Genomic DNA, 24,177 nt, shown 5'->3' on the forward strand with positions numbered 1-24,177 from the left:
CTGAGATGTGTGCAAACCTGGTGGCCAACTACAAGAAACGTCTGACCTCTGTGATTGCCAACAAGGGTTTTGCCACCAAGTACTAAGTCATGTTTTGCAGAGGGGTCAAATACTTATTTCCCTCATTAAAATGCAAATCAATTTATAACATTTTTTACATGCGTTTTTCTGGATTTTTTTGTTGTTATTCTGTCTCTCGCTGTTCAAATAAACCTACCATTAAAATTATAGACTGATCATGTCTTTGTCAGTGGGCAAACGTACAAAATCAGCAGGGGATCAAATACTTTTTTCCCTCACTGTATATGCATTTTCAGAAATGTTGATAAATTAGCTTTTATTGTTTTAAAAAAATTATGAAAGAGATTGGTGTGTTTTTTCACTATCTAATCATGGCATGGGGTAGTTCAATGACCCACATGTATTTGTTTGAAATCTATCACTTGATTGTTTCATTTCAGAGAGACAAATAATCATGTTTTCTTGCATAATGCTACATATCCACCTCACTCTCAGAGAAATAAGTATGACTGCTAGGTTTTACACAGTCAAGTGTAACGAATAACCTCATTTTTAATAAAAGCTGTACAAATGATACATTTGTTAAAAACAATATTTAAAAAATATTTAAACAATCATAATTCAATACATTAATATGAGATATGTATGTAAAACATTTCCATTTGACATTTTAATCATTTAGCAAATGCTCCTATCCAGAGTGCCTTTCTCTTTATATACTATATGGCGTGAGGACTGAGTTAATATTCTGTATGTCAGTTTTCTTACTCACCTGAAGGGTCCTTTGTTATCGGTTAATTTCCCACAGTTCTCAGGTTTGGAAACTTCTGCCTCCAGTGAGGGATTACAGAATGGATCTGGGCTGGTGTCGGGGTTGCATCTGTAGAAACACACCATTTTTTATAAACAATACAAAAAATGGAAAGACAATACCATTTGACAATATAATGCACAATACAGTTATTACCCCTTAAAGTGTACACATAGTTCCCAACCTATTGCATATTACAAGTGTGCACTTGGTTCCCAAGATATTGCATATTACAAGGGTACACTTAGTTCCCAAACTATTTCATATTACAAGTGTACACTTAGTTCCCAAACTATTGCATATTACAAGTGTGCACTTGGTTCTCAAACTATTGCATATTACAAGGGTACACTTAGTTCCCAAACTATTTCATATTACAAGTGTACACTTAGTTTCCAAACTATTGCATATTGCAAGTGTAGACTCAGTTCCCAAACTATTGCATATTACAAGTGTACACTTAGCTCCCAAACTATTGCATATCATAAGTGTGTACTTAAGTTCTACTACATACATTAATGGGCAGAAATATTCCCGACTTCATCAGTCAGTATTCTCAAAGAAAGTTCCCACATAATTCCCACTCACGTGTCTTCCTCATCTTCCTCGGTCTTCCAGCTGTTTCCAAAGTCCTTGGAGCTGGTGACCTGGGATCCGTCCGGCTTGGTGAAGTCGTTGTTAGGGTTACCGTCGTAGTTGCCACACAGACCACACATCTGGTCAGAGTAGGAGCTGTATTGACCAAGAAATACAACACAGTAGATTATATACACAACACAGTGGATTAGTTCAAAGGTCAAGATACAACGACATACAGCCAGTGGATTACTAGAGAGATCAAACTACAAAGATCATAATACCAAAACACACAACAACCAGCAGATTACTACAAAGATCATAATACCAAGACCCACAACAACCAGCAGATTACTAAAAAAGATCATAATACCAAGACACACAACAACCAGCAGATTACTACAAAGATCATAATACCAAGACACACAACAACCAGTAGATTATGACAAAGATCATAATAGTTATTAGAACAGAAATGGTTCTAAATTCTATATGAATATTATTAAATCATAAGTCATGATGATAAATCATGTGCAATAGTATTGATACATATATCACATAGATGGGGCACAAAAGGGCCTGTAAAAAGAATACACTATAAAGGGAATAGGTGTCATTAGTTTGCGATCGGCCTTGTGGAAAAAGGAAGTTGCTAGATTCTAATTCCTGTGCCCACTTCTTGTGTCTGTGTGTACCTGGGCACTGAGATCTGGGCGTAGTGGTTTCCATCCCAGCGCACCTTGAGGCCGAATGGAGTCTGCAGCGTGATGTACTGACCCGCCAGCGATAGAGAGATGAGCGGAGAGGGGGAATGAGGGAGGGACACTCGCTTTCCATTCACCTGTGGAGAGAGAGAGAGAGAGAGAAAGAGAGAGAGAGAGAGAGAGAGAGAGAGAGAGAGAGAGAGAGAGAGAGAGAGAGAGAGAGAGAGTTAGCTACATAAACAGAGGATTTTGATGTTTGAGCTCTGTTAAGACGGACGTAATTAGGGTAATAAAGGGTTCAAATAGACGACGATGATGATGATGATGATGGAGGGAGAAAGAGAGAGAGAGAGAGATAAAAGATAAAAAGAGACAAGGAAAGAGAGAGAAAGAGAGTTAAAGGGTGTATTACAAAGGGGGAAAAAGGCTTTGGGTGTGTCGTCATGGTGTAATATCACTAATCCTTAGATTAAGGGAGATATGGAGAAAAGGCTAGATATAGCAGAGTGATACCACCACATCTGTGATGTGGAATGTGAATGACATAAACCTGTATGGGAGAGTGGTATTACATGTTAATAACTGTGTAAGTGTCATAGTTCTATGTTATTAACTGTTTAATAACATGTAGTTATTCTAGGTAGTTTTTCCTAGCCAGTGCCTCTGCTTCTGCTTTAACGTGCTATTTGGGTCTAGGCTGGGTTAAATGATTTGTGACAACTGCTGATGTAAAAAGAGCTGTATAAATAAATTGGATTGATTGATTTTGACTGACTGACTGACTGATTGACTGATTGATTAATGGATGGATTGATTATTTAATGGATGGATTGATTGATTGATGTATTAACACACGTACCAGAGTCCTCCTGCTCTTCATCAGTGTGACAGTGATTCCATCGACAGTGACGTAGAGCTTCTTCAGGTAGGACACTCCAGCCAGACCACGCTCCTCGTTCTTACCCTCCACAGAGAACCACGGACCTAGAACACATACAGCAGAACACAGGTAGAACCAAAGGGCTTAGAACACAGCAGGACCTAGAGTTAGAACTACAGAACCTAGAACCCAGATCCCAGAGTTAGAACTACAGAACCTAGAACCCAGAGTTAGAATTGCAGAACCCAGAACCCAGAGTTAGAACTACAGAACCTAGAACCCAGAGTTAGAACTACAGAACCCAGAACTAAGAGCCCAGAGTTAGAACTACATAACCCAGAACCTAGAGTTAGAACTACAGAACAACATCATCATGTGTTTACCTGTGTTGTTCTTGCAGCTCCTGGCCAGGGTGTAGGTGCAGGTCCCCATGAAGCTGTAGAACTTATCATCAAAGGTGTTATAGTGGGGGTCTCCAGAGATCACACAGTCCTGGGAACCTGGGGTAGAGGGGACAGAGGGAGATATCATGAGCTATAAGCAGGAGATATAATAACATTAGCCTGTATTAAAGATGACAGATACTCCAGTCCTGAGAGCCTGGAGAACAGATATGAGATATGATACGGAATAATAGAAGGAGAACAAATATAAGCACTGTAAGTCTACAAGTAGATCCTCTTGTCATGGCCTGATGCAAAGAAAGACCAAGAACGGCAATGTTGGATAACTTTAGTACAGGCCCAATGTTCCTCCAGGAACCAAGAGGATAACTTTAGTACAGGCCCTATGTTCCTCCAGGAACCAAGAGGATAACTTTAGTACAGGCCCTATGTTCCTCCAGGAACCAAGAGGATAACTTTAGTACAGGCCCCATGTTCCTCCAGGAACCAAGAGGATAACTTTAGTACAGGCCTCATGTTCCTCCAGGAACCAAGATGATAACTTTAGTACAGGCCCCATGTTCCTCCAGGAACCAAGATGATAACTTTAGTACAGGCCCTATGTTCCTCCAGGAACCAAGATGTTAACTTTAGTACAGGCCCCATGTTCCTCCAGGAACCAAGAGGATAACTTTAGTACAGGCCCCATGTTCCTCCATGAACCAAGAGGATAACTTTAGTACAGGCCCCATGTTCCTCCAGGAACCAAGAGGATTAAGTAAGTAAATATACAAGTACTTCATAAACATATTTCTTTTACAAATATATTATTTATAATGGACTTACTTGTAGGGTAGCAGTCCAGCTCTCCACCCTGGACCTTACACTCGTGCATTGCAGGGCAATCAGAGGGACTGCAGGTGACGAAGGGAGCGTTACAGTAACATTTCATCTTACAGTCCTCCACGTACCACTCATCACCAGGCTGGAGGGAGAGCAGGAGGGAGGAAGGGAGGGAGGGATGGAGGAAGGGAGGAAGGGATGGAGGGATGGAGGAAGGGAGGGAGGGATGGAGGAAGGGAGGGAGGGATGGAGGAAGGGAGGGAGGGAGGGATGGAGGAAAGGAGGGAGATATGGAGGAAGGGAGGGAGGGATGGAGGAAGGGAGGGAGGGATGAGGAAGGGAGGGAGGGAGGGATGGAGGAAAGGAGGGAGATATGGAGGAAGAGAGGGGGGTGGAGGAAGGGAGGGAGGAAGGGAGGGAGGGAGGAAAGGAGGGAGGGATGGAGGAAGGGAGGGAGGGATGGAGGAAGGGAGGGAGGGAGGGAGAGATGGAGGGAGGGATGGAGGAAGGGAGGAAGGTAGGGAGGGAGGGATGGAGGAAAGGAGGGAGATATGGAGGAAGGGAGGGAGGGATGGAGGAGGGAGGGAGGGATGGAGGAAGGGAGGGATGGAGGAAAGGAGGGAGATATGGAGGAAGGGATGGAGGAAGGGAGGGAGGGATGGAGGAAGGGAGGGAGGGAGGGATGGAGGAAAGGAGGGAGGGATGGAGGAAGGGAGGGAGGGATGGAGGAAGGGAGGGAGGGAGGGAGGGAGGGAGGAAGGGAGGGAGGGAGGGATGGTGGAAAGGAGGGATGGAGGAAGGGAGGGAGGGATGGAGGAAGGGAGGGCGGGAGGGAGGAAGGGAGGGAGGGAGGGAGGGATGGAGGAAGGGAGGGAGGGAGGGAGGGATGGAGGAAAGGAGGGAGATATGGAGGAAGGGAGGGAAGGATGGAGGAAGGGAGGGAGGGAGGGATGGAGGAAGGGATGGAGGAAGGGAGGAAGGGATGGAGGTAGGGAGGAAGGGATGGAGGGATGGAGGAAGGGAGGGAGGGATGGATGGCGGAAGGGAGGGAGGGATGGATGGAGGAAGGGAGGGAAGGAGGGACAGAGGGAGGGAGGGATGGAGGAAGGGAGGGAGGGATCGAGGAAGGAAGGGCGGAAAAGGGAGGGGAAAATAGAAGTGTTTCCTTGACAGATGAATGTGCGAAGTCAAGACAGCCCTGTCATAGTGACATTGTGTTGATATTGTACAACCCTTGTCAAAGAAATCTGGTTACAAACATCCTAAAGTGGGTTAATCCTATTGGAGCAGTGGTTAGCAAGTTTAGCTGTGCTTTGGGAGCTGTGCTTTGGTTCGAGACCCGCAAAGGACATTGCACTGTCGATGTTCTCTATAATATGTTTGAAAAACATCCAACTAAGAAAATGGCATTGTATGAAATTGATAATTCTGACACAAAAGCACACTCACTTCGTAGTACTGTCCGTTAGTGTGGTTGCAGCCACAGGAGTTCTCTTTGACACACTTCCCGGCGCTGAGGACATAACCAGGGTCACACACACAACCCTCTGAACAGGGAGCATCACACCCCGTGGGGGGTCTGGAGGCACAGGTGGGCTGACAAGGGGCGGCACAGGGCACGTACTGACTGTTGGGGGGGCATGTCAGAGCTGGAGAGAAGGAGGGAAGAGGAGACATTAGGAGATAGGTCTACTTTAAAACATGACTGTCTCTTAATAATGACTGTTGATTATACGGAATAGTACTGTTTGAGTGGATTGTTGGTCTTTGATGTGCTAATAGCAGCAGGGTCTTTGGTGAGTGAATGAATTATTATTATATTAATCACTACAATTCCCATCTTCATCATCAATATCCGTCTCTTCCTTGTTATTATCATGTATAACATGTATCTGTTCCAGGGTTGGGGTCAAATCCAGTGCAATTCCAGTCAATTCAGGAAGTACATCGAAATACCAATTTCAATGATCTTTAATGCTTTTCAGTGAGGAAATTTGAATTTGAATTTGTTTTACTTTCTGAAATGACTGGAATTGAAATGGAATTGACCCCAACACTGATCATTACTCACGGCAGAAAGTGCTGTTCCTCCAGGTTCCGATGGTGACTCCTCGGTCCTGACACTCGTTGACGTAGGACTCGATGGACTCACACAGAATGGGTTGAGCACCATCCAGCTCGCACAGGTCAAACAGACAGTCCTGGAAGAAACTCTGAAATGGACACACATAAAGGTACACGTGTCATAGACTTGCACACAAAGCTTGGAGGTTTTGGTTACTTAAGTGACAAATAAAGTTATTTGAATTAAACATTCGTAAACATTCCTAAACTAAATGTGTCTCTACATTTGCAAAATGTCTTTCTTGGGAGTGAGATTTCACACATTAAACGAACTTTTTTTTTTATAGTAAAGACAAAATATGATATGACACTATACACCATACATTACAGTAATTACTCACATTGGGGTAAGACACTATATACCACACATTACGGTAGTTACTCACATTGGGGTTGACCTTGGGGTGACAGACAGCGAACGTTCCGTTCTTGTCTAGAAGCATGCCGCAGTAGCCAGAGCTCTCATACCTGTCCAGTTCATCATCAGTACAGCCTGGGATGGTGGTGTTGGGCTTCTTGTTACAACTGGAGTGAGAGACAGAGTGAATCAGTTGTTATATGTGAGTGCCTGTGTGTGTGTGTGTGTGTGTGTGTGTCTGTGTGTGTGTGTGTGTGTGTGTGTGTGAATGGTGGCAAGACTAACTTGGGATCTGTGACCCAGCTGTGTCCAAAGTCATTGGGGTTGGTGGTCAGAGAACCGTCTGGTTTCCTGAAGTCATCTTTGGAGTTTCCATTGTAGTCTCCACACAGTCCACACAGCTTGTCTTTATAGCTGAATACAGAGGAGAAAATTGGCCTATGAGTCAAGGATTTTCTCAAGCACTGTAATGACAACATTATAAAATAAAAATAGTACAATGTGAGAAGTTTCTATGTGGTTAATATGTTTTGTGTTGTGTTATTATAGCAATTTTTAGGGTATATCATGTCGGGGTCACCAAAACTGTAATAGGGAAACCAAGCTGCATAGACCCCATTTTTGGTCTCTCTCTCTCTCTCTCTCTCTCTCTCTCTCTCTCTCTCTCTCTCTCTCTCTCTCTCTCTCTCTCTCTCTCTCTCTCGCTCAGTGTGTGTGCTCTCTTAAGTGTTTGTATGTTCTCTTTCTTCAGTGTGTGTGTGTGAAGCAGTTTTGACTCACTCCTTGATGACTTTGATTTCCATGTAGTGGTTTCCGTCATATCGTACGGTCACACCAAAGTCCATGGCTACAGTGTAGTGTTTACCAGACTTCAAAACAGACACGCCTGTTGCTGGGGTCAGTGGGATGTTTACATTGGTACCATTCAACTAGGAGGAGAAGAGGACACAGACATGGGTTAGTGAGGGGCATTTCTTTTTTTATGCTTTTTAGCTTCCTCTTTTTAAGCTGTTCTGTGTCTGTGTTTTGCATGAATTTTATGTATAATGAACAAAGAAATCAACGCAACATGCAAGAATTTCAAAGATTTTACTGAGTTATAGTTCAAATAAGGAAATCAGTCAATTGGAAAAAATTAATTAGGCCCTAATCTATGGATTTCACATGACTGGGCAGGGGCGCAGCTATTGGTGGGCCTGGGAGGGCATAGGCCCACCCACTTGGGAGCCAGGCCAACCCACTGGGGAGCCAGACCCAGCCAATGAGTTTGTCCCTACAAAGGGGTTTTACTACAGACATAAATACTCCTGAGCACACCCCATCCCCCCTATGACGATCCCGCAGGTGAAGAAGTCAGATGTGGAGGTCCTGGGTTGGCGTGGTTACACAAGGTTTGCGTTTGTGAGGCCGGTTGGAGGTACCAAATTCTCTAAAAAGACGTTGGATGCGGCTTATGGTAGAGAAATTAACATTCAGTTCTCTGGCAATAGCTCTGATGGACATTCCTGCAGTCAGCATGCCAATTGCGCGCTCCATAAAAACTTGAGACATCTCTGCAGTTGTGTTATGTGACAAAACTGCACATTTTAGAGTGGCGTTTTATTGTCCCCAGCACAAGGTGCACCTGTGTAATGATCATGCTGTTTAATCCGCTTATTGATATACCACACCTGTCATGTGAATGAATTATCTTGGCATAGGATAAGATGCTTACTAACAGGGATGTAAACAAATGTGTGGGATCATATATATCAGCTCACGAAAGATGGGAGCAGCACTTTACATGTTGCGTTTATATTATTGTTCAATATATTTAATGCTGCTCAGGAATTTCCCTTCGGTGACAATAAAGATTTATTCAATAGAATGACAACCTGTTCTTGACTGTGTATGTTACTTTACATCGGCTCTGCATTTTATCAGTATTTGTTTCCATTGTTACGTTTTTAAACATTTTCAAATGTCATTCTTATCTATCTCCATCTCTCTCTCTCTCTCTCTCTCTATCTCTCTCTACCCCCAACCCCATCCCTCCATCAATCCCTCTCGCTCTCACCTGCACAGTGCCTCCCTTCAGGATGGAGATCTTCACGCTGCGCACATACACATGCACAGCCTTCAGGTAGGAGATGGTTGGTTTGTTGAAGCGGTTTTCATTGTCGGCATGCACCTCGTAGTGAGGCACTGACGTGTGGTTACAGGGGTCTGACATCAGGTAGCTGCAGTTCCCCATGAAGTTGTACTTCTTCTTGTCGAAGGTGGTGTAGTGAGGGTCGCTAGATGCTACACAGGTAGAGGTGGCTGGGGGGAATAGTGATATAAAGTTGTGAGTGAGATTAGTAATTGGCTGGTGGAAAGAATACTGACTCAGTGTTCACATAGTTTGGTTCGTTTTTTCACCAAGTGATGCCTGACATGATGTAAATAGTGTTCTCCAATATCCACACATAATAAATGTATACTGTATACATGGCTGTCTGTTTGCATAGCTAGGAATCAAACTCTAGGAACGATCCACTTTACTGTAAGTTGGATATTTCCAAGGGTTTCACGATGGTACTCCTTAACAATATAATTGATTCTAAGAACCTTTCATCTTTATACAAGTTATGATAAGTGAGTTGATTCAAGTTAAGATAACTGAGCTAATACAACTTATGATATCTGAGGTAATAGAAGTTATGATAATACAGCTAATACAAGGTATGATAACTGAGCTAATACAAATTACGACAACTCAGCTAATACAAGTTATGATAACTGAGCTAATACAAGTTATGATAACTGATATATTACAAGTTATAATAACCGGACTAATACAAGTTATGATAACTCAGCTAATAGAAGTTATGATAACTGAGCTAATACAAGTCATTAAAACTCAGCTAACAGTACCTTTAGGATAGCATGCGCCATTGCGGCACTCCTCCGTGGGAGAGCAGGAGTTGTCCACACAGTCCAGGGTGTAGTTTCCGGCACAACGACACAGCTTGGAGCAGCCGTCACCAAAGATGATCTCTCCTGGCTAAAAGGACAGAGACAGGGAGAGAGGAATTATTAACATGTTGTTAGATAATATAATTTTTTTTGTTTATTTGTGCATTCTGTGAATGTATGTGTGTGTTCCTTGCGTCGTTGGTCCTTTTTAAAGGATTTTTGTGACTAGTTTCAGGAAACTAGGCCTATGTCGCCCATCACTACTTCACAGGAGAGGCATTTCAACGTTTTATAAAAAAAAAAATCTAAATACATTATTTGGCAGAAATGCCTTCTGGAACAGGTGAACTTTCATGTGCCTAAAAAACAAACGTATATGCTATCTCTTAATACAAATGCAATTGTGAAATTACAAGCCTAGTTGGTTTAGCCACGACAAAGACAGGAACTTTTCCACTACCCATGATTGGCTGCGATAATGGATGGGCTGGACATGCCGAGAGATGAGTTTGGATTTGTCTGCCATTTAGCATGCTTCTGTCTATAACATGAGCTATTTAGTATGTGTAGGTAATCCTTTCTAAAGTGGCTTAGTTGAAAGATATTCCGAAGAACTGCACAAGTGTTGCTAAGGCTCTCCAATTTGGAATGCCCTGTGGAAGCACAGTATGATAGCTAAGGAGATGGAGAAAATTCTGGCATTTGATTGGAAATGCGGAGGAAGTCGAAAAGAGAACACAAAAGGCTGTTGTATAAAACACCTTTCTGGATTACATCTTCAAACAAGGGCAACCATGGCATCCGTGACAGAGAGGGAAAAGTATTAATCCATGTATACGGGTAAGAAAGTATAGCTATTTACATTTTCAGATATTATACATTTCTAATTTTGGCAGAAAGTAGTTTTCATTGCAAGTTAAAGCTCAAGTTAGCTAGCTAACATTAGCTGGCTGGATGGCTGTTTTGCTCGCTGGCTAACGTTGCATGTTTGATTTGTGTAGTAATGTTATTCGTATCTCAGAGCCATTTGCATTGCTAGTTATGGCCTAATGTTAGCTTGCTATCTAACATTGAACCTAGCTAGTTGGTTAGCTTTAGCTAACTGTAGATTCACGCAGGGTAGTAATGTTAAGAGTTGGGATTATGGTTTGTTGTTTAACTAGCTAGATAGCTACATGTCTAAAAAAAGACTCCACTATGCAAGTAACCTTGTCACTGTACCGTTTACACCTTCTAACAAGCTAGAAATGAACCAAAAACATAGTTTAGAAAGTTGCTTTTAGTTGCCTGGATTGCTAGATTGACATATACTAAATTCATTTTTTAACTGATGTGTTTATTGCTGTTAAAAGGCACCAGTTATGCTTTTTTGGACCCCCAGGCTAATGATGTCATGCAGACTTTCATTTTTGGTTCATACTTTTTCATAACAACAACGACAATAGAATGTTCATGATGTCATTGCGACAACTGTATACAGACATGTCGATAGAAGTAGTATAAACCAGCCTTTAGTCTTGAAATATTTGGTTGTACACTACCGTCCTCACTGTTTAGCACATGGCCTCACATGTGAATCCTTAAGAAGATGGGTGGGGCTAAGGCTTAAGAGGGTGAGAACAATGCTGAATGGGTGTACACAAAGAAGAGCTCTCCAGTAGGTGTCCCAAAACATTCAAGGGCCATTTTCTCAAAAGTGGGGTTACAAGTTTATCAACTTTCAAAGCAGAATTACTTTCCCATTGTTCCTGAACTGCAGTGTATGATATACAATTTTGTAGCTCTGAGCCTCTATTTTCAACCATTGTAAAAAATACAATTTCAAATTTTGCAACATAAGATTGAATCGAGGCGGTTGGTCACATTGGTGATGTGCTGACCTGAGCAACATCAATTTCCATGTGAGTGGACATTCTGGACAGTAAAAGTAGTGTATCATATGATATCGTATGTTATTGTGTATCACATCGTATATAGTGTATCATATATCGTATGGTATTCCGTATGGTATATCACATATAATATTGTATATCACATTGAATTGTGTCATATTCTATCATATTGTACATTCTTAACCACAGACTAACAATCCCAGATGGTCTCGTACCTCATAGTAGTCACCTCCCTCCAGACAGCCACAGGTTTCTATGGGGACACAGCGTCTGCCTTTGAACACGAAGCCTGGCTTACAGAAACACGCACTGATACAGGAGCCAGTGCAGTTGGTGGAGGGTTCCTTACAGCTGGGGATGCAGGCTGGGCCACACTCTATGTACTCAGCATTGGGAGGGCACGTCACTATTGGGGGAGAGATGGAGAGGAGAATGGGGTGGGGGGGTGGGGGGGGGGAGAATGGGTTGGGGGGAGAGAGGGAGAGGAGGATTGGGTGGGGGGGAGAGAGGGAGGGAGAAAGGCAAAGAAGAGAGGATAAGGGGGTGGGGTGGAAGGGAGACAAGGGGTTAATATCAGGAATTATTAGGTAACCAATTCATCGATTTGTGCGAATACAGAAATTGGATTCTGAATCTGATCGTGAGAATGAGAACAGGTGATTGTCTGTTAATCTCACCTGGAGGTTTTGGAGTAGTAGGCTTGGGAGTAGTTGGTTTAGGTGTAGTTGGTTTGGGAGTAGTTGGTTTGACTGTAGTTGGGGCTGAGGGATAGAGGGAGACATCATGAGATATAAAGAGAGAGACATTATAGCCTAGTCTCAGATCAGTTTGTGCTGTCTGGTCAACTCATATGATCACAGCCTGGTAACCTACCCTGACTTCCAACACGTCAGACGTCAAAACACAATTTTGAGTATTTGTGGGTGTTTGTACAGACTGTTTATGTAAGGGGACTTACTTGTAGGGTAGCAGTCCAGCTCTCCACCCTGGACCTTACACTCGTGCATTGGAGGGCAATCAGAGGGACTGCAGGTGACGAAGGGAGCGTTACAGTAACATTTCATCTGACAGTCCTCCACGTACCACTCCTCACCAGGCTGGAGGGAGAGAGGGGGGAGAGGGAGGGAAGGAGGGAGGGAGAGACAATAGTTAATCAGTGATTGGTTGCTGGTTGGTTACATACACGTCACACACACACACTATGTCCATCACTTGACACACACACATAAACACACAAACACGCACACAACACACTCACCTCGTAGTACTGTCCGTTGGTGTGTTTGCAGCCACAAGAGTTCTTTTTGACACACTTCCCGGCGCTGAGGATATAACCAGGGTCACACACACAACCCTCTGAACAGGGAGCATCACACCCCGTGGGGGGTCTGGAGGCACAGGTGGGCTGGCAAGGGGCGGCACAGGGCACGTACTGACTGTTGGGGGGCATGTCAGAGCTGGAGAGAAGGAGGGAAGAGGAGACATTAGGGAGATAGGTCTACTTTAAAACATGACTGTCTCTTAATAATGACTGTTGATTATACGGAATAGTACTGTTTGAGTGGATTGTTTGGTCTTTGATGTGCTAATAGCAGCAGGGTATTTGGTGAGTGAATGAATGATTATTATATTAATCACTACAATTCCCATCTTCATCATCAATATCCGTCTCTTCCTTGTTATTATCATGTATAACATGTATCTGTTCCAGGGTTGGGGTCAATTCCACTGCAATTCCAGTCAATTCAGGAAGTACATCGAAATACCAATTTCAATGATCTTTAATGCTTTTCAGTGAGGAAAATTTGAATTAGAATTTGGTTTACTTTCTGAAATGACTGGAATTGAAATGGAATTGACCCCAACACTGATCATTACTCACGGCAGAAAGTGCTGTTCCTCCAGGTTCCGATGGTGACTCCTCGGTCCTGACACTCGTTGACGTAGGACTCGATGGACTCACACAGAATGGGTTGAGCACCATCCAGCTCGCACAGGTCAAACAGACAGTCCTGGAAGAAACTCTGAAATGGACACCCATAAAGGTACACGTGTCATAGACTTGCACACAAAGCTTGGAGGTTTTGGTTACTTAAGTGACAAATAAAGTTATTTGAATTAAACATTCGTAAACATTCCTAAACTAAATGTGTCTCTACATTTGCAAAATGTCTTTCTTGGGAGTGAGATTTCACACATTAAACAAACTTTTTTTTTATCGTAAAGACAAAATATGATATGACACTATACACCATACATAACAGTAATTACTCACATTGGGGTAAGACACTATATACCACACATTACGGTAGTTACTCACATTGGGGTTGACCTTGGGGTGACAGACAGCGAACGGTCCGTTCTTGTCCAGAAGCATGCCGCAGTAGCCAGAGCTCTCATACCTGTCCAGTTCATCATCAGTACAGCCTGGGATGGTGGTGTTGGGCTTCTTGTTACAACTGGAGTGAGAGACAGAGTGAATCAGTTGTGTGTGAGTGCCTGTGTGTGTGGTTGTTATATGTGAGTGCCTGTGTGTGTGTGTGTGTGTGTGTGTGTGTGTGTGTGTGTGTGTGTGTGTGTGTGTGTGTGTGTGTGTGTGTGTGTGTGTGTGTGTGTGTGTGTGTGTGTGAATGGTGGCAAGACTAACTTGGGATCTGTGACCCAGCTGTGTCCAAAGTCATTGGGGTTGGTGGTCAGAGAACCGTCTGGTTTCCTGAAGTCATCTTTGGAGTTTCCATTGTAGTCTCCACACAGTCCACACAGCTTGTCTTTATAGCTGAATACAGAGGAGAAAATTGGCCTATGAGTCAAGGATTTTCTCAAGCATTGTAATGACAACTTTATAAAATAAAAATATTACAATGTGAGAAGTTTCTATTTGGTTTCTATGTTTTGTGTTGTGTTATTATAGCTATTTTTAGGGTATATCATGTCGGGGTCACCAAAACTGTAATAGGGAAACCAAGCTGCATAGACCCCATTTTTGGTCTCTCTCCTCTCTCTCTCTCTCTCTCTCTCTCTCTCTCTCTCTCTCTCTCTCTCTCTCTCTCTCTCTCGCTCTCTCTCTCTCTCTCTCTCTCTCTCTCTCTCTCTCTCTCTCTCTCTCTCTCTCTCTCTCTCTCTCTCTCTAGCTCAGTGTGTGTGTTCTCTTAAGTGTTTGTATGTTCTCTTTCTTCAGTGTGTGTGTGAAGCAGTTTTGACTCACTCCTTGATGACTTTGATGTCCATGTAGTGGTTTCCGTCATATCGTACGGTCACACCAAAGTCCATGGCTACAGTGTAGTGTTTACCAGACTTCAAAACAGACACGCCTGTAGCTGGTGTCAGTGGGATGTTCACATTGGTACCATTCAACTAGGAGGAGAAGAGGACACAGACATGGGTTAGTTCAAATAAAGAAATCAGTCAATTGAAATAAATAAATTAGGCCCTAATCAATGGATTTCACATGACTGGGCAGGGGCGCAGCCATGGGTGGGCCTGGGAGGGCATAGGCCCATCCACTTGGCAGCTAGGTAAACCCACTGGGGAGCCAGACCCAGCCAATGAGTTTGTCCCTACAAAGGGGTTTTACTACAGACAGAAATACTCCTGAGCACACCCCATCCCCCCTCTGACGATCCCGCAGGTGAAGAAGCCAGATGTGGAGGTCCTGGGTTGGCGTGGTTACACATGGTTTGCGTTTGTGAGGCCGGTTGGACGTACCACCAAATTCTCTAAAACGACGTTGGAGGTGGCTTATGGTAGAGAAATGAACATTCAGTTCTCTGGAAACAGCTCTGGTGGGCACTCCAGCAGTCAGCATGACAATTGCAGGCTCCATAAAGACTTGAGACACCTCTGGCATTGTGTTATTTGACAAAACTGCACCTTTTAGAGTGGCCTTTTATTGTCCCCAGCACAAGGTACACCTGTGTAATGATCATGCTGTTTAATCCGCTTCTTGAAATACCACACCTGTCATGTGAATGCATTATCTTGACAAAGGATGAAATGCTCACTAACAGGGATGTACACAAATTTGGGCATAACAATTCAAATAAATAAGCTTTTTGTGCGTATGGAACATTTCTGGGATCATATATTTCATCTCATTAAAAATGGGAGCAGCACTTTACATGTTTCCTTTATATTTTTGTTCAATATATTTAATGCTGCTCAGGAATTTCCCTTTGGTGACAATAAAGATTTATTCAATAGAATGACAAACTGTTCCTGACTTTGTATGTTACTTTACATCGGCTCTGCATTTTATCAGGATTTGTTTCCATTGTTACGTTTTTAAACATTTTCAAATGTCATTCTTATTCTCTCGCTCTCTCGCTCTCTCTCTCTCTCTCTCTCTCTCTCTCTCTCTCTCTCTCTCTCTCTCTCTCTCTCTCTCTCTCTCTCTCTCTGTCTCTCTACCTCCAACCCCATCCCTCCATCAATCCCTCTAGTTCTCACCTGCACTGTGCCTCCCTTCAGGATGGAGATCTTCATGCTGCGCACATACACATGCACAGCCTTCAGGTAGGAGATGGTTGGTTTGTTGAAGCGGTTTTCATTGTCGGCATGCACCTCGTAGTGAGGCACTGACGTGTGGTTACAGGGCTCTGACATCAGGTAGCTGCAGTTCCCCATGAAGTTGTACTTCTTCTTGTCGAAGGTGGTGTAGTGAGGGTCGCTAGATGCTACACAGGTAGAGGTGGCTGGTGGGAATAGTGATATAAAGTTGTGAATGAGATTAGTAATTGGCTGGTGGAAAGAATACTGACTCAGTGTTCACATAGTTTGGGTTCGTTTTTTTCACCAAGTGATGCCTGACATGATGTAAATAGTGTTCTCCAAGCCACACATAATACATGTTTACTGTATATATGGCTGTCTGTTTGCATAGCTAGAAATCAAACTCTAGGAACGATCCACTTTACTGTAAGTTGGATCTTTCCAAGGGTTTCACGATGGTACTCCTTAACAATATAATTGATTCTAAGAACCTTTCATCTTTATACAAGTTATGATAAGTGACCTAATACAAGTTATGATAAGTGAGCTAATTCAAGTTAAGATAACTGAGCTAATACAAGTTATGATAACTGATCTATTACAAGGTATGATAACCGGGCTAATACAAGTTATGATAACTCAGCTAATACAAGCTATGATAACTCAGCTAATACAAGTTATTATAACTCAGCTAACAGTACCTTTAGGGATAGCATGCACCGTTGCGGCACTCCTCCGTGGGAGAGCAGGAGTTGTCCACACAGTCCAGGGTGTAGTTTCCGCACAACGACACAGCTTGGAGCAGCCGTCACCAAAGATGATCTCTCCTGGCTAAAAGGACAGAGACAGGGAGAGAGGAATTATTAACATGTTGTTAGATAATATACATTTTTTTTGTTTATTTGTGCATTCTGTAAATGTATGTGTGTGTTCCTTGCGTCGTTGGTCCTTTTTAAAGGATATTTGTGACTCGTTTCAGGAAACTAGGCCTATGTCGCCCATCACTACTTCACAGGAGAGGCATTTCAAGTTTTTATTTTTATTTTTTAAATCAAAATGCATTCTTTGGCAGAAATGCCTTCTGGAACAGGTGAACTTTCATGTGCCTTAAAAACAAAATTATTTGCTATCTCTTAATACAAATACAATTGTGAAATTACAAGCCTAGTTGGTTTAGCCACGAAAAAGACAGGAACTTTTCCACTACCCATGATTGGCTGCGATAATGGATGGGCTGGACGAAAGATGAGTCTGGATTTGTCTGACATTTAGCACGCTTCTATCCATAACATGAGCTATTTAGTATGTGTAGGTAATCCTTTCTAAAGTGGCTTAGTTGAAAGGTATCCCAAAGAACTGCACAAGTGTTGCTAAGGCTCTCAATTTCTGGAGGACCGAGTTTTTAAAAAACAGTGGAATGCCCTGTGGAAGCAGAGTATGATAGCTAAGGAGATGGAGAAATGTCTGGCGTTTGATTGGAAATGCGGAGGGAGTCGAAAAGAGAACACAAAAGGCTGTTGTATAAAACACCTTTCTGGATTACATCTTCAAACTAAGGGCAACCATGGCATCCGTAACAGAGAGGGAAAAGTGTTCATCCATGTATACGGGTAAGAAAATCTAGCTATTTACATTTTCAGATATTATACATTTCTAATTTTGGCAGAAAGTCGTTTTCATTGCAAGTTAAATTTAATGTTAGCTAGCTAACATTAGCCAGCTGGGTGGCTGGCTTGCTCGCTAGCTAAAGTTGCATGTTTGATTTTTGTAGTAATGTTATTCGTATCTCAGAGCCATTTGCATTGCTAGTTATGGCCTAATGTTAGCTCGCTATCTAACATTGAACCTAGCTAGTTGGTTAGCTTTAGCTATCTGTAGATTCACGCAGGGTAGTAATGTTGATAGTTGGGATTATGGTTTGTTGTTTAACTAGCTAGCTAGCTACATGTCTAAACAAAAGACTCCACTATGCAAGTAACCTTTTCACTGTACCGTTTACACCTTCTAACAAGCTAGAAACAAACCAAAAACATAGTTTAGAAAGTTGCTTTTAGTTGCCTGGTTTGCTAGATTGACATATACTAAATTCATTTTTAAACTGATGTGTTTATTGCTGTTAAAAGGCACCAGTTATGCTTTTTTGGACCCCCAGGCTGCTGATGTCATGCAGACTTTCATTTTTGGTTCATACTTTTTCATAACAACAACGACAATAGAATGTTCATGATGTCATTGCGATAACTGTATACAGACATGTCGATAGAAGTAGTATAAACCAGCCTTTAGTCTTGAAATATTTGGTTGTACACTACCGTCCTCACTGTTTAGCACATGGCCTCACAATCCTTAAGAAGATGGGTGGGGCTAAGGCTTAAGAGGGTGTGAACGATGCTGAATGGGTGTACACAAAGAAGAACTCTCCAGTAGGTGTCCCAAAACATTCAAGGGCCATTTTCTCAAAAGTGGGGTTACAAGTTTATCAACTTTCAAAGCAGAATTATTTTCCCATTGTTCCTGAACTGCAGTGTATGATATACAATTTTGTAGCTCTGAGCCTCTATTTTCAACCATTGTAAAAAATACAATTTCAAATTTTGCAACATAAGATTGAATCGAGGCGGTTGGTCACATTGGTGATGTGCTGACCTGAGCAACATCAATTTCCATGTGAGTGGACATTCTGGACAGTAAAAGTAGTGTATCATATGATATCGTATGTTATTGTGTATCACATCGTATATAGTGTATCATATATCGTATGGTATTCCGTATGGTATATCACATATAATATTGTATATCACATTGTATTGTGTCATATTCTATCATATTGTACATTCTTAACCACAGACTAACAATCCCAGATGGTCTCGTACCTCATAGTAGTCACCTCCCTCCAGACAGCCACAGGTTTCTATGGGGACACAGCGTCTGCCTTTGAACACGAAGCCTGGCTTACAGAAACACGCACTGATACAGGAGCCAGTGCAGTTGGTGGAGGGTTCCTTACAGCTGGGGATGCAGGCTGGGCCACACTCTATGTACTCAGCATTGGGAGGGCACGTCACTATTGGGGGAGAGATGGAGAGGAGAATGGGGTGGGGGGAGAGGGAGGGAGAAAGGCAAAGAAGAGAGGATAAGGGGGTGCGGTGGAAGGGAGACAAGGGGTTAATATCAGGAATTATTAGGTAACCAATTCATCGATTTGTGCGAATACAGAAATTGGATTCTGAATCTGATCGTGAGAATGAGAACAGGTGATTGTCTGTTAATCTCACCTGGAGGTTTTGGAGTAGTAGGCTTGGGAGTAGTTGGTTTAGGTGTAGTTGGTTTTGGAGTAGTTGGTTTGACTGTAGTTGGGGCTGAGGGATAGAGGGAGACACCATGAGATATAAGAGAGAGAGACATTATAGCCTAGTCTCAGATCAGTTTGTGCTGTCTGGTCAACTCATATGATCACAGCCTGGTAACCTACCCTGACTTCCAACACGTCAGACGTCAAAACACCATTTTGAGTATTTGTGGGTGTTTGTACAGACTGTTTATGTAAGGGGACTTACTTGTAGGGTAGCAGTCCAGCTCTCCACCCTGGACCTTACACTCGTGCATTGGAGGGCAATCAGAGGGACTGCAGGTGACGAAGGGAGCGTTACAGTAACATTTCATCTGACAGTCCTCCACGTACCACTCCTCACCAGGCTGGAGGGAGAGAGGGGGGAGAGGGAGGGAAGGAGGGAGGGGGAGAGATGGAGGGAGAGACAATAGTTAATCAGTGATTGGTTGCTGGTTGGTTACATACACGTCACACACACACACACACACTATGTCCATCACTTGACACACACACATAAACACACAAACACGCACACAACACACTCACCTCGTAGTACTGTCCGTTGGTGTGTTTGCAGCCACAAGAGTTCTCTTTGACACACTTCCCGGCGCTGAGGATATAACCAGGGTCACACACACAACCCTCTGAACAGGGAGCATCACACCCCGTGGGGGTCTGGAGGCACAGGTGGGCTGGCAAGGGGCGGCACAGGGCACGTACTGACTGTTGGGGGGCATGTCAGAGCTGGAGAGAAGGAGGGAAGAGGAGACATTAGGAGATAGGTCTACTTTAAAACATGACTGTCTCTTAATAATGACTGTTGATTATACGGAATAGTACTGTTTGAGTGGATTGTTTGGTCTTTGATGTGCTAATAGCAGCAGGGTATTTGGTGAGTGAATGAATGATTATTATATTAATCACTACAATTCCCATCTTCATCATCAATATCCGTCTCTTCCTTGTTATTATCATGTATAACATGTATCTGTTCCAGGGTTGGGGTCAATTCCACTGCAATTCCAGTCAATTCAGGAAGTACATCGAAATACCAATTTCAATGATCTTTAATGCTTTTCAGTGAGGAAAATTTGAATTAGAATTTGGTTTACTTTCTGAAATGACTGGAATTGAAATGGAATTGACCCCAACACTGATCATTACTCACGGCAGAAAGTGCTGTTCCTCCAGGTTCCGATGGTGACTCCTCGGTCCTGACACTCGTTGACGTAGGGACTCGATGGACTCACACAGAATGGGTTGAGCACCATCCAGCTCGCACAGGTCAAACAGACAGTCCTGGAAGAAACTCTGAAATGGACACCCATAAAGGTACACGTGTCATAGACTTGCACACAAAGCTTGGAGGTTTTGGTTACTTAAGTGACAAATAAAGTTATTTGAATTAAACATTCGTAAACATTCCTAAACTAAATGTGTCTCTACATTTGCAAAATGTCTTTCTTGGGAGTGAGATTTCACACATTAAACAAACTTTTTTTTTATCGTAAAGACAAAATATGATATGACACTATACACCATACATTACAGTAATTACTCACATTGGGGTAAGACACTATATACCACACATTACGGTAGTTACTCACATTGGGGTTGACCTTGGGGTGACAGACAGCGAACGGTCCGTTCTTGTCCAGAAGCATGCCGCAGTAGCCAGAGCTCTCATACCTGTCCAGTTCATCATCAGTACAGCCTGGGATGGTGGTGTTGGGCTTCTTGTTACAACTGGAGTGAGAGACAGAGTGAATCAGTTGTGTGTGAGTGCCTGTGTGTGTGGTTGTTATATGTGAGTGCCTGTGTGTGTGTGTGTGTGTGTGTGTGTGTGTGTGTGTGTGTGTGTGTGTGTGTGTGTGTGTGTGTGTGTGTGTGTGTGTGATTGTGTATGTGTGTGTGTGTGTGTGTGTGTGTGTGTGTGTGTGTGTGTGTACTCGTTTTGGTGACATATGAAGACAATTTTATGACAACTCACCTTCAATGTCAGGACGCTCGGAAATATGAGGACATTTTTGGAGTCCTCATTTTTCCGAGCTCACTACAGTGTTCTAGACGACCATAGAATGCCCCTAAACCAAAAATCTGAAAAGTCTTTAAATGTCACAATCTCATGATTTGAAGTGTGTGTGTGTGTTTACGCTTTTTGCTCACCTGTGAATACGCCACCTAGTGGTCAGTTTTGGAACATTAACACACTTTAAACACACTTTAGTCACGTGACACACTTTAGTCACGTGACACACTTTAGTTACATGACATTTCCTGATTTTGTTTGAGCACACTTTCCAACTATTCAAGATAGATTTACTTGAATACACTGTGATGTCACGAGAGGCTGTGTCCTGGAGGGACGTTACATCCCCCTGAGGTGGCTGCAAACCCAGACAGCTATGGCTCCATCTGCTGGTATGGTCGGGAACTCCACCCCTCTATGGCCAATCTTCCCACGCAGCTGAAACAAATGAGGAGCTGATGAGCTGAAGGTTTGGGAAGGGAAGAGACACACTGAGAGGGAGTGTGTGGGTTGTGAAGTAACACGGTCTCCAAGCGGGGCTCTCTGGAGGACAAGAGTGCTGCACGTCCACTTCCATGAGGAATATAAGGATTTGGAGATACTTACCTTTGGGAAATACTCACCTTTGGATATATGCACCTGTGGAAATCCGTGTGGGACATTTGGAAGGACGTTTTGCTGGGTTGGCCACTAGCTGCAACGTGGAATACAGTAAGGCTGGGGAAAAGTTATTTGAGCGAGGGAGAGTTATGATTTTGGATGTGGAAGAGACATCCCTGAACTGTTAACCCTTAAGAGCCACCAGAGAACAGAATTGGGTTATAATTTCGTTAGTTTCCCAAGACCTTTAATAAAATCCTTGTTTTGGTTGAACCTGGTCTCCTTGCACTACTTGAGCAATCCCGCTGAAAGCTGTGTAGCCTCTCGTGACATCACAGATGGTGGAGAATACGGGCACGCCAAGCGTTAATAGTGCATGTCAGAGGAGGATACCGAAGGTTTGATCACCCAGTTTTCCAAGTTGGCCGTAGGCTCCCCGCCGACTGAAATGGAGGACATATTGAAAGCCCTTGTTGCTGGCCAGCAAGCCCAGATGCAAGTAAACGTGGCTCTCTTGGAGGAGCAAAAGAAAGCCAACCTTCTGAAGGCAGAGGAATTGCAGTTGCAGAGACAGAGGGTGGTCCAAAATACCCGCCCAATAAAGGCAAGTGACTTTATATCTAAGATGGGAGCTACCGATGACATTGAGGCATACCTGCATGCATTTGAGGCCACGGCCACTAGGGAAGCCTGGCCCAAGCAACAGTGGGTTGGTCTGTTAGCCCCCTTTCTAACCGGGGAATCGCTGAATGCTGTCCGGGACCTGGGCCCTGACCAGGTTACTGACTATGATGCCCCTGAAGTCTGAGATCCTCAGCAGATATGGACTCACAAAGTTTGGTATGGCCCAGCGCTTTCACAGTTGGACCTTCCAACCAGACCAACCTCCTCGGGCGCAGATGCATGAACTTGTCCGAATCGCAAGGAAATGGCTGGATCCGCAGAGGAATACAGCAGCGGCGGTGGTGGAGGCCGTTGTGGTGGATCGCTACTCACGCGCCCCTGCCTTATGAGGCAAAACGGTTCATCAGTCAACAGGCCTTGACCACGGCTGATCTGACCGTGGAAGCTGTGGAAAAGTACCAGGCCACAGCGGAGATGCTGAATGCTTCCCGAAAAGACCCCAGGAGTGCGGCCCCACCACAAATGGGAAGAACCCGTCCAAAGGACCCCCAAGGTCTCGAACCCAGCCACGCCAGGACTTATCCCGGCTCCAGGGGGAGCCAGAAACCAGGCGGGTCCAAGAAGAGTACACCAGGAGGGGGGAAACTCGACAGTGTTACCGGTGTGGGGAGATGGGACATATCTCCTGGCAGTGTGGGAAACCAGCCGATGAACCTATGCCCACTGCGGAGTCCTCCAGCTCAGCACCCACACACCGTTTTGCCTCGCTCTTGGGAGTCGTAGATGGCGGCCCAGATCGACCCCCCACCTGCCCGGTAACTGTGAATCACCATGATGTGGAGGCCTTACTGGATTCTGGTAGCCGGGCCACCCTGGTGCGTAAGGATTTGGTGGGCCCAACGTGTCTGACCCCGGGGAAAGTCCTCCCAGTTTCCTGTGTCCATGGGGACACCAGAGAATACCCCATTACTGAACTTACAATGACCAGCACACGGGGAACCATACACACGACGGCGGGGTGGTTGATTCCCTCCCCGTCCCTGTCCTAATTGGACGAGACTGCCCAGCCTTTTACCCACTCTGGGAGAGTCTCAGGAGAGGATAACCCGAGTACCTCGGAAACGGAGAGGCAAGACTCATCCTGGGAAGGCTCCGGTGCAATCCTCCGAGTTACTCACTCCCGCCCGGGCTCTGATAGGGATGGCAGGTGCCCAGACCGACACAGAGACGGAGCTACAGAATCTGGACAAAGAACTGTCTGGTCTGAAGGGGACCGCTGAGAGGTATCGTTTGTTAAAGCAACAGTTAGACATGAAGACAGAAGAGTTAGATATCCTCCAGGCTAAACTCCAACAGAGCTCCTTCCATAAGCAACAGGAGGAGCTGGAGAGGCTGCGCAGGACCATCGAGGAGTGTGAGGAGACCCTGCGCAGTAGTAAGGAGGTCCAGAAGAAGGCAGAGGAGAAGTACAAGGTGTTGGAGAACAAGATGAAGAATGCGGAGGCAGAGAGAGAGAAGGAACTGAAAGCTGCTCAACAGAAGCTAAACTCTGCTAAAACCAAGGCTGATGCGTTCA

General features: G+C 44.0%; 1 protein-coding gene across 1 annotated transcript in view; it reads right to left on the reverse strand.

The window, feature by feature from the left end:
• Positions 1-24,177, reverse strand: part of LOC121554189 (IgGFc-binding protein-like) — a 145,931-nt gene that overhangs the window by 30,581 nt on the left and 91,173 nt on the right. The window contains 30 exon segments of the mRNA XM_045211778.1: positions 794-901; positions 1,421-1,564; positions 2,104-2,249; positions 2,972-3,096; positions 3,376-3,492; positions 4,222-4,360; positions 5,668-5,867; positions 6,290-6,431; positions 6,729-6,867; positions 6,986-7,114; positions 7,481-7,629; positions 8,757-9,001; positions 9,596-9,725; positions 11,745-11,935; positions 12,207-12,290; positions 12,488-12,626; positions 12,788-12,973; positions 12,976-12,986; positions 13,412-13,553; positions 13,850-13,988; positions 14,177-14,305; positions 14,735-14,883; positions 15,976-16,220; positions 16,719-16,848; positions 18,891-19,081; positions 19,575-19,713; positions 19,895-19,958; positions 20,069-20,092; positions 20,517-20,659; positions 20,956-21,094. Of these exon segments, the coding sequence (XP_045067713.1) occupies positions 794-901; positions 1,421-1,564; positions 2,104-2,249; positions 2,972-3,096; positions 3,376-3,492; positions 4,222-4,360; positions 5,668-5,867; positions 6,290-6,431; positions 6,729-6,867; positions 6,986-7,114; positions 7,481-7,629; positions 8,757-9,001; positions 9,596-9,725; positions 11,745-11,935; positions 12,207-12,290; positions 12,488-12,626; positions 12,788-12,973; positions 12,976-12,986; positions 13,412-13,553; positions 13,850-13,988; positions 14,177-14,305; positions 14,735-14,883; positions 15,976-16,220; positions 16,719-16,848; positions 18,891-19,081; positions 19,575-19,713; positions 19,895-19,958; positions 20,069-20,092; positions 20,517-20,659; positions 20,956-21,094 (4,158 nt within the window).

The sequence above is a fragment of the Coregonus clupeaformis genome, chromosome 39 (assembly GCF_020615455.1).
Source record: "Coregonus clupeaformis isolate EN_2021a chromosome 39, ASM2061545v1, whole genome shotgun sequence".
Classification (NCBI taxonomy): domain Eukaryota; kingdom Metazoa; phylum Chordata; class Actinopteri; order Salmoniformes; family Salmonidae; genus Coregonus; species Coregonus clupeaformis.